The sequence below is a fragment of the Oncorhynchus tshawytscha genome, linkage group LG18, assembly GCF_018296145.1.
Source record: "Oncorhynchus tshawytscha isolate Ot180627B linkage group LG18, Otsh_v2.0, whole genome shotgun sequence".
Lineage (NCBI taxonomy): Eukaryota > Metazoa > Chordata > Actinopteri > Salmoniformes > Salmonidae > Oncorhynchus > Oncorhynchus tshawytscha.
The window spans coordinates 45,185,944-45,208,806 of record NC_056446.1 but is presented as its reverse complement, the minus strand read 5'-3'; the positions used below and the strand labels follow the sequence as shown (position 1 = coordinate 45,208,806).

At 41.3% G+C, this 22,863-nt stretch overlaps 1 protein-coding gene across 1 annotated transcript in view; it reads left to right on the top strand.

The window, feature by feature from the left end:
- Positions 1–22,863, top strand: part of LOC112239220 (runt-related transcription factor 2) — a 238,812-nt gene that overhangs the window by 180,231 nt on the left and 35,718 nt on the right. Inside the window, 1 exon segment of the mRNA XM_042300561.1 lies at positions 1,802–1,926. Coding sequence (XP_042156495.1) covers positions 1,802–1,926 — 125 coding nt within the window.

Below are 22,863 nucleotides of genomic sequence, written 5' to 3'. Positions count from 1 at the left end.
TACTGAGGGACCTTACAGATACTTCTACCACCCCTCCCCTAATGAGAATAAACTAATTAAATATACTCTGTTGTTTTCCCCATACCTCTACCAGCCATCCCCTAATGAGAATAAACTAATTAAATATATTTTGTTATTTTCCCCATTACTCTACCACCCCTCCCCTAATGGGAGTAAACTAATGGACAACAACATGTAGGCTTTTACTTCCAGTTTATACCTGCTAAATACATTTTACAGTATATTTTACCTGAGTCAGCAAAAAAAATGTATGTCCTTTTTTCAGGACCCTGTCTTTCAAAGATAATTAGTAAAAATCCAAATAACTTCACAGATCTTCATTGTAAAGGGTTTTAACATGGTTTCCCATGCTTGTTCAATGAACCATAAACAATTCATGAACATGCACCTGTGGAACGGTCGTTAAGACACTAACATTACAGACGGTAGGCAATTAAGGTCACAGTTATGAAAACTTAGGACACTAAAGAGGCCTTTCTACTGCCTGAAAAACATCAAAAGAATGATGCCCAGGGTCCCTGCTCATCTGCGTGAACGTGCCTTAGGCATGCTGCAAGGAGGCATGAGGACTGCAGATGTGGCCAGGGCAATAAATTGCAACGTCCGTACTGTGAGAAGCCTAAGACAGCGCTACAGGGAGACAGGACGGACAGCTGATCATCCTCGCAGTGGCAGACCAAGTGTAACAACACCTGCACAGGATCGGTACATCCAAACATCACACCTGCAGGACAGGTACAGGATGGCCACATCAACTGCCTGAGTTACACCAGGAAGGCACAATCCCTCCATCAGTGGTCAGACTGTTTGCAAAAGGCTGAGAGCCTGTTGTAAGGCAGGTCCTCACCAGACATCACCAGCAACAACGTTGCCTATGGGCACAAACCCAACGTTGCTGGACCAGACAGGACTGGCAAAAAGTGCTCTTTACTGCCGGTGCCTTGGTGGAAGAGTGAGGTAACATCTCACAGCAAGAACTGGTAAATCTGGTGCAGTCCATGAGGAGGAGATGCACTGCAGTACTTAATGCAGCTGGTGGCCACAACAGATACTGACTGTTACTTTTGATTTTGACCCCCCTTTGTTCAGGGACACATTATTCCATTTCATTTAGTCACATGTCTGTGGAACTTGTTCAGTTTATGTCTCAGTTGTTGAATCTTGTTATGTTCATACAAATATTTACACATGTGAAGGTTGCTGAAAATAAACACATTTGACAGTGGGAGGACATTTCTTTTTTTTACGGAGTTTATGTGCCACATATTTTTTCAACTGTGCTGTGATGTTTCTGAACCTTTTTATTTTCATAGTTTCTACAGATCTCTCCGTTAAATTAAAGATAAACATTTTTGCTAAGAGTATTATTATATTATTGATCGATTGACTTTTCAGATCACCCAGCAGTGCTATTTGCAGAGTCAACTCCAAGTAAATGTTGCTGTTCTGTAGCCATTTCTGGACTTGTGACCAAAAACAAGCTACACATGGAAAGTACCAAAACAACACATGATTCTGTCTCTTCACATCCAAATCTGCTGGGTTGTAATCCCCACTATATCAAACATTCTATTGGTTACAAAAATGTTGTATAATATTTATTTTTTAAAGTGTTTTGATTCTGCCGTCGTTTGGCGTATCAGTTTATTAACAGTTTATAAATATGTGCCATGGAATCGGTACATCGAAAATCTCTTCCCAACTAGACTTACTGTTGAATCAAGATGGTGGTGAATTAAGTAGTGAATGCAGGTGATTGTCCTGGGCCCCTCTGACTCAGTGTGTCTGATGTTCCCACAGGAAAGAGCTTCACGCTGACCATCACAGTGTTCACCAACCCTCCTCAAGTAGCAACATACCATCGAGCCATTAAAGTCACCGTGGACGGACCCCGCGAGCCTCGGAGTGAGTACACACACACACACACACACACAGCACGTCAAGTGTTGTTGGACTGAATGGTAACAGCTAGTAAAACCAGTCAAACACAAACAGAGCTTTTGTTTATAGGAAACAGGTGTGATTATCTAAAGAGCCAATCAACAGGTCTGATTATCTAAAGAGCCAATCAACAATACTGATCATCTAAAGAGCCAATCAACAGGTCTGATTATCTAAAGAGCCAAGTAATAGGTCTGATTGTTTATTTTATTTAACGAGGCAAGTCAGTTAAGAACAAATTCTTATTTACAATGGCAGCCTCCAAACCCTGACGATGCCTGGCCAATTATGGGACTCCCATTCACAGCCGGTTGTGATACAGCCTGGAATCAAACCAGGGTCTGTGGTGACACCTCTAGCACTGAGATGCAGTGCCTTAGACCGTTGTGCCACTCAGGAGCCCTTATCTGAAGAGCCAATCAACAGGTCGGATTATCGAAAGGGTCAATCAACAGGTCTGATCATCTAAAGAGCCAAGAAACAGGTCTGATTATCTAAAGAGCCAATCAACAGGTCTGATTATCTAAAGAGCCAATCAACAGGTTTTTAATTAAACCGTGCTCTGAGAAATCATGTTGCTTCCTACGTAATGGTAAGAGAGGCTGGGCTTTAGGGGTAGATGGTGTGTGGGGGGTAGACGGGGTAGACGGGGTAGATGGTGTGGGGGGGGTAGATGGTGTGGGGGATAGACGGGGTAGACGGGGTAGATGGTGTGTGGGGGGGGTAGACGGGGTAGATGGTGTGTGTGGGGGGTAGACGGGGTAGATGGTGTGTGTGTGTGGGGGGGGTAGACGGGGTAGATGGTGTGCGTGTGTGTGGGGGGGTAGACGGGGTAGATGGTGTGTGTGGGGGGTAGACGGGGTAGATGGTGTGTGTGGGGTGGGGGGTAGACAGGGTAGATGGTGTGTGTGTGTGTGGGGGGTAGACGGGGTAGATGGTGTGTGTGTGTGGGGGGGGTAGACGGGGTAGATGGTGTGTGTGTGTGGGGGGGTAGACGGGGTAGATGGTGTGTGTGTGGGGGGGGTAGACGGGGTAGATGGTGTGTGTGTGTGCGTGTGTGTGTGTGTGTGGGGGGGTAGACGGGGTAGATGGTGTGTGTGTGTTCGTGTGTGGGGGGGTAGACGGGGTAGGTGGTGTGTGTGTGTGCGTGTGTGTGGGGGGTAGACGGGGTAGATGGTGTGTGTGTGTGTGTGTGTGTGTGGGGGGTAGACGGGGTAGATGGTGTGTGTGTGTGTGTGTGTGTGGGGGGGGTAGACGGGGTAGATGGTGTGTGTGTGTGCGTGTGTGTGTGGGGGTAGACGGGGTAGATGGTGTGTGTGTGTGGGGGTAGACGGGGTAGACGGGGTAGATGGTGTGTGTGTGTGCGTGTGTGTGGGGGGGGTAGACGGGGTAGGTTGTGTGTGTGTGGGGGGGTAGACGGGGTAAATGGTGTGTGTGTGTGCGTGTGTGTGTGGGGGGTAGACGGGGTAGACGGGGTAGCAGAGTGCTAGCCTCAGCTCTATTTAATGGTGCTTATAAAAACAACTGAAGAGTATATATTTTTTTTACTATTTCCATCTAGTGCCAACTGGTCTGGCAGGCAGCTGTTCTCTCCTCCCTCGCTTTCCTCTCCTCCCTCCCTATTCATAAAAACATTATTCTCGACTCTGGCGTCTCAATGAACACTATCAAATCACAAACAACTTCCCTCTCTCCCCCTCTTCATCTCTCTGTTACCCAGGCCTATAAACACAAAGTATCTCAAGAGAGAGATACTTTGACAATATAAGTAATTTAACTTGCCATGTTAATAAAGTCTTCAGCAGTAAATGTAATTGAGAGAGAGAGAGACAGAGACAGACAGACACACAGACACACAGACACACAGACACACAGACACACAGACAGACAGACAGACAGACAGAGGGGGGGAATCTGAGCACCCGGCTACCCTACTGGGATCTGAAGTCAAATGTCTACTGTTTTGCTGACTGTCTGGTGCTTTGTAACCAACCAAGGAGGGCCTACAGCAGCACCTAGATCTTATGCACAGATTCTGTCAGACCTGGGCCCTGACAGTAAATCTCAGTAAATCTCAGTAAGAGACAAATAATGGTGTTCCAAAAAAAGTTCCAGTCACCAGGACCACAAATACAAATTCCATCTAGACACTGTTGCCCTAGAGCACACAAAAAAACTATACATACCTCGGCATAAACATCAGCGCCACAGGTAACTTCCACAAAGCTGTGAACGATCTGAGAGACAAGGCAAGAAGGGCCTTCTATGCCATCAAAACATCCCAATTAGGATCTGGCTAAAAATACTTGAATCAGTTATAGAACCCATTGCCCTTCATGGTTGTGAGGTCACAAAATGGGACAAACACCAAATTCAGACTCTGCTTGAAGAATTCTGCAAAAAATATCCAAATAATGCATGCAGAGCAGAATTAGGCCAATACCCGCTAATAATCAAAATCCAGGAAAGAGCTGTTAAATTCTACAACCACCTAAAAATAAGTGATTCCCAAACCTTCCATAACAAAGCCTTCACCAACAGAGAGATAACCTGGAGAAGAATCCCCTAAGCAAGCTGGTCCTGGGGCTCTGTTCACAAACACAAACACACCCTACAGAGCCCCAGGACAGCAATCATGAGAAAACAAAAATATAATGACTTGACACATTGGAAAGAGTTACCAAAATACCTGACCGCGTGACTGACCCAAAATGAAGGAAAGCTTTGACTATGTAGACTCAGTGAGCATAGCCTTGCTATTGAGAAAGGCCGCCGTAGGCAGACATGGCTCTCAAGAGAAGACAGGCTATGTGCTCACTGCCCACAAAATGAGGTGGAAACTGAGCTGCACTTCCTAACCTCCTGCTGTAACGGTTTTCTAGTGGTGATGAAGGAGAGTCGGACCAAACTGCAGCGTGTCGATTGCGATCCATGTTTATTTAAACAAACGTAAACACGACTAAACACGAACACTACAAACAATAAACGAAACGAAAACCGAAAACAGCCTATACTTGTGTCAACTAACATCAAACAAGGACATTAATTAATAAACCTCTTGAGCCTACTTGAGACGCAGACGTCCCACCTAGAGCTCTGGAAATGCAAATGCACTACGCTACACGCTAATAGTATTAGTTAAAACGCAAACGTTCATTAAAATACACATGCTTGGTATTGAAATAAAGCTACAGTCGTTGTGAATCTAGCCACCGAGTCAGATTTTTAAAATGCTTTTCGGCGAAAGCATGAGAAGCTATTATCTGATAGCATGCAACACCCCAAAAGACCCGTAGGGGATGTAAACAAAATAATTAGCATAGTCGGCGCTACACAAACCGCACAATAAAATATAAAACATTAATTACCTTTGACCATCTTCTTTCTTGGCACACCTTGATGTCCCATAATCAATACTGGGTCTTTTTTGGATTAAATCGGTCCATATATAGCCTAGATATCGATCTATGAAGACTGTGTTATAAACGGAAAAAATAGCGTTTCATAACGTAACGTCATTTTTAAAAGTTAAAAATTCGACGATAAACTTTCACAAAACACTTCGAAATACCTTTCTAATGCAACTTTAGGTATAACTACACGTTAATAAGCTATAAAAATCATCAGGAGGCGATGTAAATTCGATAGTTGGTCGTGTGGAAAAAATGTCCGGAAAAACACAGAGACAATGCCTCAGGTTGGTGGTCGGAGGGAATCGGTTCCCTTTGGTCGGATCTACCAAGAATCAAATCAGAATCAAATGAGGAGACTCTATACATCCTGTGGAAGCTGTAGGTACTGCAAGCTCGGCCTCATTTAATACGGTTCACCTTTAACAATGGGTTGAAGTGGCGCATGGATATTTTTTCCCATCTCCAGTGATCAGATTTTCCTGCGCTTTTCGATGAAACAGACGTTCTGTTATAGTCACAGCCGTGATTTAAACAGTTTTGGAAACGTCTGAGTGTTTTCTATCCACACATACTAATAATATGCATATACTATATTCCTGGCCTGAGTAGCAGGACGCCAAAATGTTGCGCGATTTTTAACAGAATTTCCGAAAAAGTAGGGGGAGGCTTAACAGGTTTTAAGACACTCAGGACAATCACCCACGACAAACTCAAAGAATATGGCTGCCTAAATATGGTTCCCAATCAGAGACAACGATAAGCACCTGCCTCTGATTGAGAACCACTCCAGACAGCCATAGACCTTGCTAGACAACCCACTAAGCTACAATCCCAATACCACCAAAACCCCAAGACAAACACACCACAATTACAAAAACCCCATGCCACACCCTGGCCTGACCAAATACATAAAGATAAACACAAAATACTTTGACCAGGGCGTGACAGAACCCCCCTAAGGTGCGGACTCCCGAACGCACCTCAAAACAATAGGGAGGGTCCGGGTGGGCGTCTGTCCATGGTGGTGGCTCCGGCGCGGGACGTGGACCCCACTCCTTTAATGTCTTAGTCCCCTCTCCCTTCGTCCCTGGATAGTCCACCCTCGCCGCCGACCATGGCCTAGTAGTCCTCACCCAGAACCCCACTGGACTGAGGAGCAGATCGGGACTGAAGGACAGCTCGGGACCGAGGCAGCTCGGGACTGAGGGGAAGCTCGGGAGTGAGAGAAAGCTCGGGAGTGAGAGAAAGCTCGGGAGTGAGAGAAAGCTCGGGAGTGAGAGAAAGCTCGGGAGTGAGAGAAAGCTCGGGAGTGAGAGGAAGCTCAGGAGTGAGAGGAAGCTCAGGAGTGAGAGGAAGCTCAGGAGTGAGAGGAAGCTCAGGAGTGAGAGGAAGCTCAGGAGTGAGAGGAAGCTCAGGAGTGAGAGGAAGCTCAGGAGTGAGAGGAAGCTCACGAGTGAGAGGAAGCTCAGGAGTGAGAGGAAGCTCAGGCAGGTAGATAGATCTACCAGCTCCTGGCTGGCTGGTGGTTTCAGCAGATCCTGGCTGACTGGCAGATCCTGGCTGACTGGCAGATCTTGGTTGACTGGCAGATCCTGGTTGACTGGCAGATCTGGAAGAGTCTGGTTGACTGGCAGATCTGGAAGAGTCTGGTTGACTGGCAGATCTGGAAGAGTCTGGTTGACTGGCAGATCTGGAAGAGTCTGGTTGACTGGCAGATCTGGAAGAGTCTGGTTGACTGGCAGATCTGGAAGAGTCTGGCTGACTGGCAGATCTGGAAGAGTCTGGCTGACTGGCAGATCTGGAAGAGTCTGGCTGACTGGCAGATCTGGCGGCGCTGGGCAGACTGGCGGTGCTGGGCAGACTGGCGGCGCTGGGCAGACTGGCGGCGCTGGGCAGACTGGCGGCGCTGGGCAGACTGGCGATGCTGGGCAGACTGGCGGCGCTGGGCAGACTGGCGGTGCTGGGCAGACTGGCGGTGCTGGGCAGACTGACGACGCTGGGCAGACTGACGACGCTGGGCAGACTGACGACGCTGGGCAGACTGGCGGTGCTGGGCAGACTGGCGATGCTGGGCAGACTGGCGATGCTGGGCAGACTGACGGCGCTGGGCAGACTGGCGACGCTGGGCAGACTGGGGGCACTGGCGGCGCTGGGCAGACTGGCGGCACTAGCTGCTCCATATAGGCTGACAGCTCTGGCGGCTTCTTACAGACTGACCGCTCTGGCGGCTCCGTGCTGACTGGCAGCTCCTTGCAGACTGGCAGCTCCTTACAGACTGACAGCTCCGTGCAGACTGACAGCTCTGTGCAGACTGGCAGCTCCATGCAGACTGGCAGCTCCATGCAGACTGGCTACTCTATGCAGACTGACAGCTCTGGCTGCTTCATGCAGACTGACATCTCTGGCTGCTCCATGTAGACTGGCTGCTTCATGCAGACTGGCAGCTCGGGCTGCTTCATGTAGACTGACAGCTCTGGCTGCTCCATGTAGACTGACTGCTTCATGCAGACTGGCAGCTCGGGCTGCTTCATGTAGACTGACAGCTCTGGCTGCTCCATGCAGACTGACAGCTCTGACTGTTCCATGCAGACTGACAGCTCTGGCTGCTTCATGCAGACTGGCAGCTCTGGCTGCTCCATGTAGACTGGCTGCTTCATGCAGACTGGCAGCTCGGGCTGCTTCATGTAGACTGACAGCTCTGGCTGCTCCATGCAGACTGACAGCTCTGACTGCTCCATGCAGACTGACAGCTCTGGCTGCTTCATGCAGACTGGCAGCTCTGGCTGCGCTGAACAGGCGGGAGACTCCTGCAGCGCTGTGTCGGAGGAAGGCTCTGGCTGCGCTAAACAGGCGGGAGACTCCGGCAGCGCTGGAGATGAGGAAAGCTCTAACAGCACTAGATAGGCGGGAGACTCCGGCAGCGCAGGAGAGGAGGAAGGCTCTGGCTGCGCTGAACAGGCGGGAGGCTCCGGCAGCGCTGTAGAGGAGAAAGGCTCTGGCTGCGCTAAACAGGCGGGAGACTCCAGCAGCGCAGGAGAGGAGAAAAGCGCTGGCTGCGCTGAACAGGCGAGGCACACTGAAGGCCTGGTGCGTGGTGCTGGAACTGGTGGTACTGGATCGAGGACACGCACAGGAAGCCTGGTGCGGGGAGCTGCTACCGGAGGGCTGGGGTGTGGAGGTGGTACTGGATAGACCGGACCGTGCAGGCGCACTGGAGCTCTTGAGCACCGAGCCTGCCCAACCTTACCTGGCTCGATGCCCACTCTAGCCCGGCTGATACGAGGAGCTGGAATATACCGAACCGGGCTGTGCACCCGCACTGGAGACACCGTGCGCTCCACAGCATAACACGGTGCCTGCCCGGTCTCTCCAGCCCCCGGTAAGCACAGGGAGTTTGCGCAGGTCTCCTACCTGGCATAGCCATACTCCCTGTGAGCCCCCCAAGAAATTTTTGGGGCTGACTCTCGGGCTTCCATCCGCTCTGCCGTGCTAGCTCCTCATAATGCCGCCTCTCTGCTTTTGCTGCCTCCAGCTCGGCTTTGGGGCGACAATAATCTCCAGGCTCATTCCAGGGTCCTTTACCGTCCAATTCCTCCTCCCATGTCCATATCTCCAGGTGGTGCAACCTCTCCCACTGTAGCTGCTGCTGCTCCTGCTGCTGCTGCCTCTGTTGCCTCTTCTCCTGTTGCTCCTTTGGGCGGCTACACTCCCCTGGTTTAGCCCAGGGTCCTCTCCCGTCGAAGATCTCCTCCCATGACCAGAAATCCTTGTTGAGCATCTCCTTTTCGGCTGCTCCTGCCTGTTGACACGCCGCTTGGTCCGTTGGTGGTGGGTGATTCTGTAACGGTTTTCTAGTGGTGATGAAGGAGAGTCGGACCAAACTGCAGCGTGTCGATTGCGATCCATGTTTATTTAAACAAACGTAAACACGACTAAACACAAACACTACAAACAATAAACGAAACGAAAACCGAAAACAGCCTATACTTGTGTCAACTAACATCAAACAAGGACATTAAGACACTCAGGACAATCACCCACGACAAACTCAAAGAATATGGCTGCCTAAATATGGTTCCCAATCAGAGACAACGATAAGCACCTGCCTCTGATTGAGAACCACTCCAGACAGCCATAGACTTTGCTAGATAACCCACTAAGCTACAATCCCAATACCACCACCAAAACTCCAAGACAAACACACCACAATTACAAAAACCCCATGCCACACCCTGGCCTGACCAAATACATAAAGATAAACACAAAATACTTTGACCAGGGCGTGACACCTGCCCAATGTATGACCATTTTAGAGACACATATTTCCCTCAGATTACACAGATCCACAAAGAATTCGAAAACAAATCCAATTTTGAAAAACTCCCATATCCACTGGGTGAAATTCCAGTGTTCCATCACAGCAGCAAGATGTGTGACCTGTTGCCACGAGAAAAGGGCAACCAGTGAAGAACAAACACCATTGTAAATACAACCCATATTTATGTTTATTTATTTTCCCTTTTGTACTTTAACTATTTGCACATCGTTACAACACTGTATATATACATAATATGACATTTGAAATGTTATTTTAAAACGTATATTATATACTTCTTATTGTTTATTTAACTTGTCTTTATCACTTTCACTTGCTTTGACAATGTAAACATATGTTTCCCATGCCAATAAAGCCCTTTGAATTTAATTGAGAGAGATAGATAGATAGATAGATAGATAGATAGATAGATAGATAGATAGATAGATAGATAGAGAGAGAGAGAGAGAGACAGACAGACAGACAGACAGACAGACAGACAGACAGACAGACAGACAGACAGACAGAGACAGACAGACAGACAGACAGACAGACAGACAGACAGACAGACAGACAGACAGACAGACAGACAGACAGACTGGTGAGTGAGTGAGTGAGTGAGTGAGTGAGTGAGTGAGTGAGTGAGTGAGTGAGTGAGTGAGTGAGTGAGTGAGTGAGTGAGTGAGTGAGTGAGTGAGTGAGTGAGTGAGTGAGTGAATATTGTGACATCAGAGATTGAGGGGTTGGAGAATCTCAGAGAATACTGAGGGGGTGAGGGACCAATGACTGGTTTGAGGGGGTGAGGGCCAGGTATTGACTGGTTTGAGGGGGTGAGGGACCAGGTATTGACTGGTTTGAGGGGGTGAGGGACCAGGTATTGACTGGTTTGAGTGGGTGAGGGACCAGGTATTGACTGGTTTGAGGGGGTGAGGGACCAGGTATTGACTGGTTTGAGGGGGTGAGGGACCAGGTATTGACTGGTTTGAGGGACCAGGTATTGACTGGTTTGAGGGGGTGAGGGACCAGGTATTGACTGGTTTGAGGGGGTGAGGGCCAGGTATTGACTGGTTTGAGGGGGTGAGGGACCAGGTATTGACTGGTTTGAGGGGGTGAGGGACCAGGTATTGACTGGTTTGAGGGGGTGAGGGACCAGGTATTGACTGGTCTGAGGGGGTGAGGGACCAGGTAGCCAGTCTGCTATTGTGCGTACCCTGGCCTGCCCTCTCTCTCCATGCTCAGTCTCTCCTCTCCTCTCCCTCTCCCCTCCCCTCTCCATGCTCAGTCTCTCCTCTCCCTCCTCCCCTCCCCTCTCCATGCTTAGTCTCTCCTCTCCTCTCCCTCCTCCCCTCCCCTCTCCATGCTTAGTCTCTCCTCTCCTCCTCCCCTCCCCTCTCCATGCTCAGTCTCTCCTCTCCTCTCCCTCCTCCCCTCCCCTCTCCATGCTTAGTCTCTCCTCTCCTCCTCCCTCTCCCCCTCTCTCCATGCTCAGTCTCTCCTCTCCTCCTCCCTCTCCCCTCTCCATGCTCAGTCTCTATTCTCCTCCTCCCCCTCCATGCTCAGTCTCTCCTCCATCTCCTCTCTCCAGGCTCAGTCTCTACTCTCCTCCTCCCCTCCCCTCTCCATGCTCAGTCTCTCCTCTCCTCCTTCCTCTCCTCTCTTCATGCTCAGTCTCTCCTCTCCTCCTCCCCTCCCCTCTCCATGCTCAGTCTCTCCTCTCCTCCCCCCCTCTCCTCTCTCCATGCTCAGTCTCACCTCCTCCCTCTCCCCCTCTCTCCATGCTCAGTCTCTCCTCTCCCTCTCCCCCGCCCCTCTCCATGCTCAGTCTCTCCTCTCCCTCTCCCCCTCCCCTCTCCATGCTTAGTCTCTCCTCTCCTCCTCCCTCTCCCCCTCTCTCCATGCTCAGTCTCTCCTCTCCTCCTCCCTCTCCCCTCTCCATGCTTAGTCTCTCCTCTCCTCCTCCCTCTCCCCTCTCCATGCTCAGTCTCTCCTCTCCTCCTCCCTCTCCCCTCTCCATGCTCAATCTCTATTCTCCTCCTCCCCCCTCTCCATGCTTAGTTTCCCCTCCCCTCCTCCCTCTCCCCCTCTCTCCATGCTCAGTCTCTCCTCTCCTCCTCCCCTCCCCTCTCCATGCTCAGTCTCTCCTCCCCTCCTCCCTCTCCCCCTCTCTCCATGCTCAGTCTCTCCTCTCCTCCTCCCTCTCCTCTCTCCATGCTCAGTCTCTCCTCTCCTCCTCCCTCTCCCCTCTCCATGCTCAGTCTCTCCTCTCCTCTCTCCATGCTCAGTCTCTCCTCTCCTCCTCCCTCTCCCCTCTCCATGCTCAATCTCTCCTCTCCTCCTCCCTCTCCCCTCTCCATGCTCAGTCTCTCCTCTCCTCCTCCCTCTCCCCTCTCCATGCTCAGTCTCTCCTCTCCTCTTTCCTCTCCCCTCTCCATGCTCAGTCTCTATTCTCCCCCATCTCCATGCTCAGTCTCTCCTCCTCCCTCTCCTCTCTCCATGCTCTGTCTCTACTCTCCTCCTCCCCTCCCTCTCCATGCTCAGTCTCTCCTCTCCTCCTTCCTCTCCTCTCTTCATGCTCAGTCTCTCCTCTCCTCCTCCCCTCCCCTCTCCATGCTCAGTCTCTCCTCTCCTCCCCCTCTCCTCTCTCCATGCTCAGCCTCACCTCCTCCCTCTCCCCCCTCTCCATGCTCAGTCTCTCCTCTCCTCTCCCTCTCCCCCTCCCCTCTCCATGCTTAGTCTCTCCTCTCCTCCTCCCTCTCCCCCTCTCTCCATGCTCAGTCTCTCCTCTCCTCTCCTCCTCCCTCTCCCCTCTCCATGCTCAATCTCTATTCTCCTCCTCCCCCTCTCTCCATGCTTAGTCTCTCCTCTCCTCCTCCCCTCCCCTCTCCATGCTCAGTCTCTCCTCTCCTCCTCCCTCTCCTCTCTCCATGCTCAGTCTCTCCTCCTCCCTCCCCTCTCTCCATGCTCAGTCTCTCCTCTCCTCCTCCCTCTCCCTCTCCACGCTCAGTCTCTCCTCTCCTCCTCCCCTCCTCTCTTCATGCTCAGTCTCTCCTCTCCTCCTCCCTCCCCTCTCCCTCAGTCTCTCCCTCTCCTCCTCCTCTCCCCTCTCCACGCTCAGTCTCTCCTCTCCTCCTCCCTCTCCTCTCTTCATGCTCAGTCTCTCCTCTCCTCCTCCCCCTCCCCTCTCCATGCTCAGTCTCTCCTCTCCTCCTCCACTCTCTGCAAGTCACCCCCACAGAGGCATGTGAGGTTTTTCATTGTTCTTGACTCCTGACAGTAACAACATGTCCGCTGTCAGAGCTCCATATATAATGTATATAAACATCAATGAGAGACACCTCATTCACTAATTCACAGCTTTTACTGACGGTTTCTGTTCTTTTACTGGCTGTTCCACTATGCCCTACCAGACTGACTGGCTGACTGTCTAATTCATGTGACTGGCTGATTCATCTGACTGCCTGTCTGACTGTCTGATTCATCTGACTGACTGTCTGATTCATCTGACTTCCTGTCTGACTGTTCTACTCATCCGACTGCCTGTCTGACTGTCTGAATCATCTGACTCCCTGTCTGACTGTCTGATTCATCTGACTCCCTGTCTGACTCATCTGACTGCCTGTCTGACTGTCTGATTCATCTGACTGCCTTTCTGACTGTCTGATTCATCTGACTGCCTGCCTGACTGTCTGATTCATCTGACTGCCTGTCTGACTGTCTGATTCATCTGACTGCCTGCCTGACTGTCTGATTCATCTGACTGCCTGCCTGACTGTCTGATTTATCTGACTCCCTGTCTGACTCTCTGATTCATCAGATCTGAGTCCTCCAGGCAGGTTGGACACACCTGTCTCTGTTCACCACCAACAGTGTGCCATATACAGTATTACAGTAGCTGTGCTGTGATGTCTTACATGAATTGTGAACCTTTCTAATCGCAAATTAGAAAGATAGATAGATTGTAAGTGAAAGATTAATATATTTGCCAGGAGTATTAAATTGTTGATTGATTGATTGTGCTTTCTTCCATTGACTAAGACTCCATGAAATCCCATTCTAATGTAATCTACCCCAGACTCCATGAAATCCCATTCTAATGTAATCTACCCCAGACTCCATGAAATCCCATTCTAATGTAATCTACCCCAGACTCCATGAAATCCCATTCTAATGTAATCTACCCCAGACTCCATGAAATCCTGTAATTTACCCCAGACTCCATGAAATCCTGTAATCTACCCCAGACTCCATGAAATCCTGTAATCTACCCCAGACTCCATGAAATCCCATTCTAATGTAATTTACCCCAGACTCCATGAAATCCTGTAATTTACCCCAGACTCCATGAAATCCTGCAATCTACCCCAGACTCCATGAAATCCCATTCTAATGTAATTTACCCCAGACTCCATGAAATCCCATTCTAATGTAATTTACCCCAGACTCCATGAAATCCCATTCTAATGTAATTTACCCCAGACTCCATGAAATCCCATTCTAATGTAATTTACCCCAGACTCCATGAAATCCCATTCTAATGTAATTTATCCCAGACTCCATGAAATCCCATTCTAATGTAATTTACCCCAGACTCCATGAAATCCCATTCTAATGTAATTTATCCCAGACTCCATGAAATCCTGTAATCTACCCCAGACTCCATGAAATCCTGTAATCTACCCCAGACTCCATGAAATCCCATTCTAATGTAATTTACCCCAGACTCCATGAAATCCTGTAATTTACCCCAGACTCCATGAAATCCTGTAATTTACCCCAGACTCCATGAAATCCCATTCTAATGTAATTTATCCCAGACTTCATGAAATCCCATTCTAATGTAATTTACCCCAGACTCCATGAAATCCCATTCTAATGTAATTTACCCCAGACTCCATGAAATCCTGTAATTTACCCCAGACTCCATGAAATCCTGTAATTTACCCCAGACTCCATGAAATCCCATTCTAATGTAATCTACCCCAGACTCCATGAAATCCTGTAATTTACCCCAGACTCCATGAAATCCCATTCTAATGTAATTTACCCCAGACTCCATGAAATCCCATTCTAATGTAATCTACCCCAGACTCCATGAAATCCCATTCTAATGTAATTTACCCCAGACTCCATGAAATCCCATTCTAATGTAATCTACCCCAGACTCCATGAAATCCCATTCTAATGTAATTTACCCCAGACTCCATGAAATCCCATTCTAATGTAATTTACCCCAGACTCCATGAAATCCCATTCTAATGTAATTTACCCCAGACTCCATGAAATCCCATTCTAATGTAATCTACCCCAGACTCCATGAAATCCCATTCTAATGTAATTTACCCCAGACTCCATGAAATCCCATTCTAATGTAATTTACCCCAGACTCCATGAAATCCCATTCTAATGTAATCTACCCCAGACTCCATGAAATCCCATTCTAATGTAATTTACCCCAGACTCCATGAAATCCCATTCTAATGTAATCTACCCCAGACTCCATGAAATCCCATTCTAATGTAATTTACCCCAGACTCCATGAAATCCCATTCTAATGTAATCTACCCCAGACTCCATGAAATCCCATTCTAATGTAATCTACCCCAGACTCCATGAAATCCCATTCTAATGTAATTTATCCCAGACTCCATGAAATCCAATTCTAACTAAAACAAGTTTAAATGCCTTTAATATATATAATGAAAGACTTATTATTATATTATCAGAACGCCTAGCACACACACACACAACACACACACACACACACACACACAACACACACACACACACACACACACACACACACACACACACACACACACACGGCTCAAATTGGGGAGAGGAGATGATGAATGAACGATGAAGTTGATCAAGACTGATGTGTGAATAATGTGACAAAAGTGATTTAATACCCAGAACAGCTATTCAACTATATATTATATTAGCTATTCAACTATATATTATATTAGCTATTCAACTATATATTATATTAGCTATTCAACTATATATTATATTAGCTATTCAACTATATATTATAGTAGCTATTCAACTATATATTATATTAGCTATTCAACTATATATTATAGTAGCTATTCAACTATATATTATATTAGCTATTCAACTATATATTATATTAGCTATTCAACTATATATTATATTAGCTATTCAACTATATATTATATTAGCTATTCACCTATATATTATATTAGCTATTCAACTATATATTATATTAGCTATTCAACTATATATTATATTAGCTATTCGAATATATATTATATTAGCTATTCGACTATATATTATATTAGCTATTCAGCTATATATTATATTAGCTATTCAACTACATATTATATTAGCTATTCAACTATATATTATATTAGCTATTCAACTATATATTATATTAGCTATATATTATATTAGCTATTCAACTACATATTATATTAGCTATTCAACTATATATTATATTAGCTATTCAACCATGTATTATATTAGCTATATATTATATTAGCTATTCAACTATATATTATATTAGCTATTCAACTATATATTATATTAGCTATTCAACTATATATTATATTAGCTATATATTATATTAGCTATTCAACTATATATTATATTAGCTATTCACCTATGTATTATATTAGCTATTCAACTATATATTATATTAGCTATTCAACTATATATTATATTAGCTATATATTATATTAGCTATTCAACTATATATTATACTAGCTATTCAACTATATATTATATTAGCTATTCAACTATATATTATATTAGCTATTCAACTATATATTATAGTAGCTATTCAACTATATATTATATTAGCTATTCAACTATATATTATATTAGCTATTCAGCTATATATTATATTAGCTATTCAACTACATATTATATTAGCTATTCAACTATATATTATACTAGCTATTCAACTATATATTATATTAGCTATTCAACTATATATCATAGTAGCTATTCAACTATATATTATATTAGCTATTCAACTATATATTATATTAGCTATATATTATATTAGCTATTCAACTATATATTATACTAGCTATTCAACTATATATTATATTAGCTATTCAACTATATATCATAGTAGCTATTCAACTATATATTATATTAGCTATTCAACTATATATTATATTAGCTATTCAACTATATATTATATTAGCTATTCACCTATATATTATATTAGCTATATATTATATTAGCTATTCAACTATATATTATATTAGCTATTCAACTATATATTATATTAGCTATTCAACTATATATCATAGTAGCTATTCAACTATATATTATATTAGCTATTCAACTATATAGTATATTAGCTATTCAACTATATATTATATTAGCTATTCAACTATATATTATATTAGCTATTCACCTATATATTATATTAGCTATATATTATATTAGCTATTCAACTATATATTATATTAGCTATTCAACTATATATTATATTAGCTATTCAACTATATATTATATTAGCTATATATTATATTAGCTATTCAACTATATATTATACTAGCTATTCAACTATATATTATATTAGCTATTCAACCATATATTATAGTAGCTATTCAACTATATATTATAGTAGCTATTCAACTATATATTATATTAGCTATTCAACTATATATTATATTAGCTATTCAACTATATATTATATTAGCTATTCAACTATATATTATATTAGCTATTCACCTATATATTATATTAGCTATTCAACTATATATTATATTAGCTATTCGAATATATATTATATTAGCTATTCGACTATATATTATATTAGCTATTCAGCTATATATTATATTAGCTATTCAACTACATATTATATTAGCTATTCAACTATATATTATATTAGCTATTCAACTATATATTATATTAGCTATATATTATATTAGCTATTCAACTACATATTATATTAGCTATTCAACTATATATTATATTAGCTATTCAACCATATATTATATTAGCTATATATTATATTAGCTATTGAACTATATATTATATTAGCTATTCAACTATATATTATATTAGCTATTCAACTATATATTATATTAGCTATATATTATATTAGCTATTCAACTATATATTATATTAGCTATTCACCTATATATTATATTAGCTATTCAACTATATATTATATTAGCTATTCAAATATATATTATATTAGCTATTCGACTATATATTATATTAGCTATTCAGCTATATATTATATTAGCTATTCAACTACATATTATATTAGCTATTCAACTATATATTATATTAGCTATTCAACTATATATTATATTAGCTATATATTATATTAGCTATTCAACTATATATTATATTAGCTATTCAACTATATATTATATTAGCTATTCAACTACATATTATATTAGCTATTCAACTATATATTATATTAGCTATTCAACTATATATTATATTAGCTATATATTATATTAGCTATTCAACTACATATTATATTAGCTATTCAACTATATATTATATTAGCTATATATTATATTAGCTATTCAACTATATATTATATTAGCTATTCAACTATATATTATATTAGCTATTCAACTATATATTATATTAGCTATATATTATATTAGCTATTCAACTATATATTATATTAGCTATTCAAATATATATTATATTAGCTATTCGACTATATATTATATTAGCTATTCAGCTATATATTATATTAGCTATTCAACTACATATTATATTAGCTATTCAACTATATATTATACTAGCTATTCAACTATATATTATATTAGCTATTCAACTATATATCATAGTAGCTATCCAACTATATATTATATTAGCTATATATTATATTAGCTATTCAACTACATATTATATTAGCTATTCAACTATATATTATATTAGCTATATATTATATTAGCTATTCAACTATATATTATATTAGCTATATATTATATTAGCTATTCAACTATATATTATATTAGCTATTCAAATATATATTATATTAGCTATTCGACTATATATTATATTAGCTATTCAGCTATATATTATATTAGCTATTCAACTACATATTATATTAGCTATTCAACTATATATTATACTAGCTATTCAACTATATATTATATTAGCTATTCAACTATATATCATAGTAGCTATTCAACTATATATTATATTAGCTATTCAACTATATATTATATTAGCTATTCAACTATATATTATATTAGCTATTCAACTATATATTATATTAGCTATTCAACTATATATTATATTAGCTATATATTATATTAGCTATTCAACTATATATTATATTAGCTATTCAATTATATATTATATTAGCTATTCAACTATATATTATATTAGCTATATATTATATTAGCTATTCAACTATATATTATATTAGCTATTCAAATATATATTATATTAGCTATTCGACTATATATTATATTAGCTATTCAGCTATATATTATATTAGCTATTCAACTACATATTATATTAGCTATTCAACTATATATTATACTAGCTATTCAACTATATATTATATTAGCTATTCAACTATATATCATAGTAGCTATTCAACTATATATTATATTAGCTATTCAACTATATATTATAGTAGCTATTCAACTATATATTATATTAGCTATTTAACTATATATTATATTAGCTATTCAACTATATATTATATTAGCTATTCAACTATATATTATATTAGCTATATATTATATTAGCTATTCAACTATATATTATATTAGCTATTCAAATATATATTATATTAGCTATTCGACTATATATTATATTAGCTATTCATCTATATATTATATTAGCTATTCAACTACATATTATATTAGCTATTCAACTATATATTATACTAGCTATTCAACTATATATTATATTAGCTATTCAACTATATATCATAGTAGCTATTCAACTATATATTATATTAGCTATTCAACTATATATTATAGTAGCTATTCAACTATATATTATATTAGCTATTCAACTATATATTATATTAGCTATTCAACTATATATTATATTAGCTATTCAACTATATATTATATTAGCTATATATTATATTAGCTATTCAACTATATATTATATTAGCTATTCAAATATATATTATATTAGCTATTCGACTATATATTATATTAGCTATTCAGCTATATATTATATTAGCTATTCAACTACATATTATATTAGCTATTCAACTATATATTATACTAGCTATTCAACTATATATTATATTAGCTATTCAACTATATATCATAGTAGCTATTCAACTATATATTATATTAGCTATTCAACTATATATTATAGTAGCTATTCAACTATATATTATATTAGCTATTCAACTATATATTATATTAGCTATTCAACTATATATTATATTAGCTATTCAACTATATATTATATTAGCTATTCACCTATATATTATATTAGCTATTCAACTATATAGTATATTAGCTATTCAACTATATATTATATTAGCTATTCAACTATATATTATATTAGCTATATATTATATTAGCTATTCAACTATATATTATACTAGCTATTCAACTATATATTATATTAGCTATTCAACTATATATCATAGTAGCTATTCAACTATATATTATATTAGCTATTCAACTATATATTATATTAGCTATTCAACTATATATTATATTAGCTATTCAACTATATATTATATTAGCTATTCACCTATATATTATATTAGCTATTCAACTATATAGTATATTAGCTATTCAACTACATATTATATTAGCTATTCAACTATATATTATATTAGCTATTCAACCATATATTATATTAGCTATATATTATATTAGCTATTCAACACTATATTATATTAGCTATTCAACTATATATTATATTAGCTATTCAACTATATATTATATTAGCTATATATTATATTAGCTATTCAACTATATATTATATTAGCTATTCACCTATATATTATATTAGCTATTCAACTATATATTATATTAGCTATTCAAATATATATTATATTAGCTATTCGACTATATATTATATTAGCTATTCAGCTATATATTATATTAGCTATTCAACTATATATCATATTAGCTATTCAACTACATATTATATTAGCTATTCAACTACATATTATATTAGCTATTCAACTATATATTATATTAGCTATATATTATATTAGCTATTCAACTATATATTATATTAGCTATTCAACTATATATTATATTAGCTATTCAACTATATATTATATTAGCTATATATTATATTAGCTATTCAACTATATATTATATTAGCTATTCAACTATATATTATATTAGCTATTCAACTATATATTATATTAGCTATATTATTTTCCTTATGCGATTATTCTTCAAAAGAACTGAATAAAAAGCAACGCACAACCACTGATAAAGCACTTAAAATGAAATGTCCCTGAAGGTAATAAGGAAAGAAGTGGAGAGCGCTCAACCGATGTGAGTTGAGGTGTTTCAAACACATTTTTATTTGTTTTTAAAGTTGTTTTTTTTAATGATCTTAAAACGAAGCATCTCAATAAATAATGTCAAATCAGGTCATGCCAAGTTCCTTTCTGGCTGAAGAATGCTGAATTAATTTCCCTCCGTCAATTTTGTCCCCCTCCCTTCTAACGAGTCCTTGCATCAGAAAGGGAAACAGACGGTAGGTGTTCCTGAGAGTCAGGGAAACAGACGGTAGGTGTTCCTGAGAGTCAGGGAAACAGATGGTAGGTGTTCCTGAGAGTCAGGGAAACAGACGGTAGGTGTTCCTGAGAGTCAGGGAAACAGACGGTAGGTGTTCCTGAGAGTCAGGGAAACAGACGGTAGGTGTTCCTGAGAGTCAGGGAAACAGACGGTAGGTGTTCCTGAGAGTCAGGGAAACAGACGGTAGGTGTTCCTGAGAGTCAGGGAAACAGACGGTAGGTGTTCCTGAGAGTCAGGGAAACAGACGGTAGGTGTTCCTGAGAGTCAGGGAAACAGACGGTAGGTGTTCCTGAGAGTCAGGGAAACAGACGGTAGGTGTTCCTGAGAGTCAGGGAAACAGGTAAGTCAGTTCCTGAGAGTCAGGGAAACAGACGGTAGGTGTTCCTGAGAGTCAGGGAAACAGACGGTAGGTGTTCCTGAGAGTCAGGGAAACAGACGGTAGGTGTTCCTGAGAGTCAGGGAAACAGACGGTAGGTGTTCCTGAGAGTCAGGGAAACAGACGGTAGGTGTTCCTGAGAGTCAGGGAAACAGACGGTAGGTGTTCCTGAGAGTCAGGGAAACAGACGGTAGGTGTTCCTGAGAGTCAGGGAAACAGGCGGTAGGTGTCAAAAATAAACAACAGTAAAAGACATCCGAAGTTGTCATTTATTCACGCATCACACGTTGACACATCTGAACGCATGTGTGAAAGCAGAAACGAGTGTGTAAACGCCTAAGAAATGTTTTTGTCTCCAATTACAGTTCATGTTAATTCAAGACAGTGTTTCAGGCTCTCATTTACACATTAGGTGTTTGGGTAGATGTACCAGTAGTTACTATACATTAAGCTCTATATTAACACATCTCCCTTCATACATCAGAGATCACTGACGTGTGTGTGTGTGTGTGTGTGTGTGTGTGTGTGTGTGTGTGTGTGTGTGTGTGTGTGTGTGTGTGTGTGTGTGTGTGTGTGTGTGTGTGTGTGTGTGTGTGTGTGTGTGTGTGTGTGTGTGTGTGTGTGTGTGTGTGTGTGTGTGTGTGTGTTGAACTATACTTGACCAGATGTCCCCACGAGAAGAGTAAAAAATAATGGGGACATTTTGTTGGTCAAATGCTATTTCTAGAGGGTTTAGGGTTAAGGTTAGAATTAGGGTTAGAGTTAGAAATAAGTTTAAGGTTAGGTTAGGGTACGGGTTAGGGGTAAGGGTAAGGGCATGTAGGTTAGGGTTAGGGTATGGGTATTTAGGTTAGGGTTAGGGGTTAGGGTTAGGTTAGGGTACGAGTTAGGGGTTAGGTTAGGGGTTAGGGTCCGGGTTATGGGTTAGGGTTAGGTTAGGGTACGAGTTAGGGGTTAGGTTAGGGTACGGGTTAGGGGTTAGGGTACGGGTTAGGGTTAGGGTTAGGGTACGGGTTATGGGTTAGGGGTTAGGGGTTAGGGGTTAGGGGTTAGGGGTTAGGGTTAGGGTACGGGTTAGGGTTAGGGGGTTAGGGTACGGGT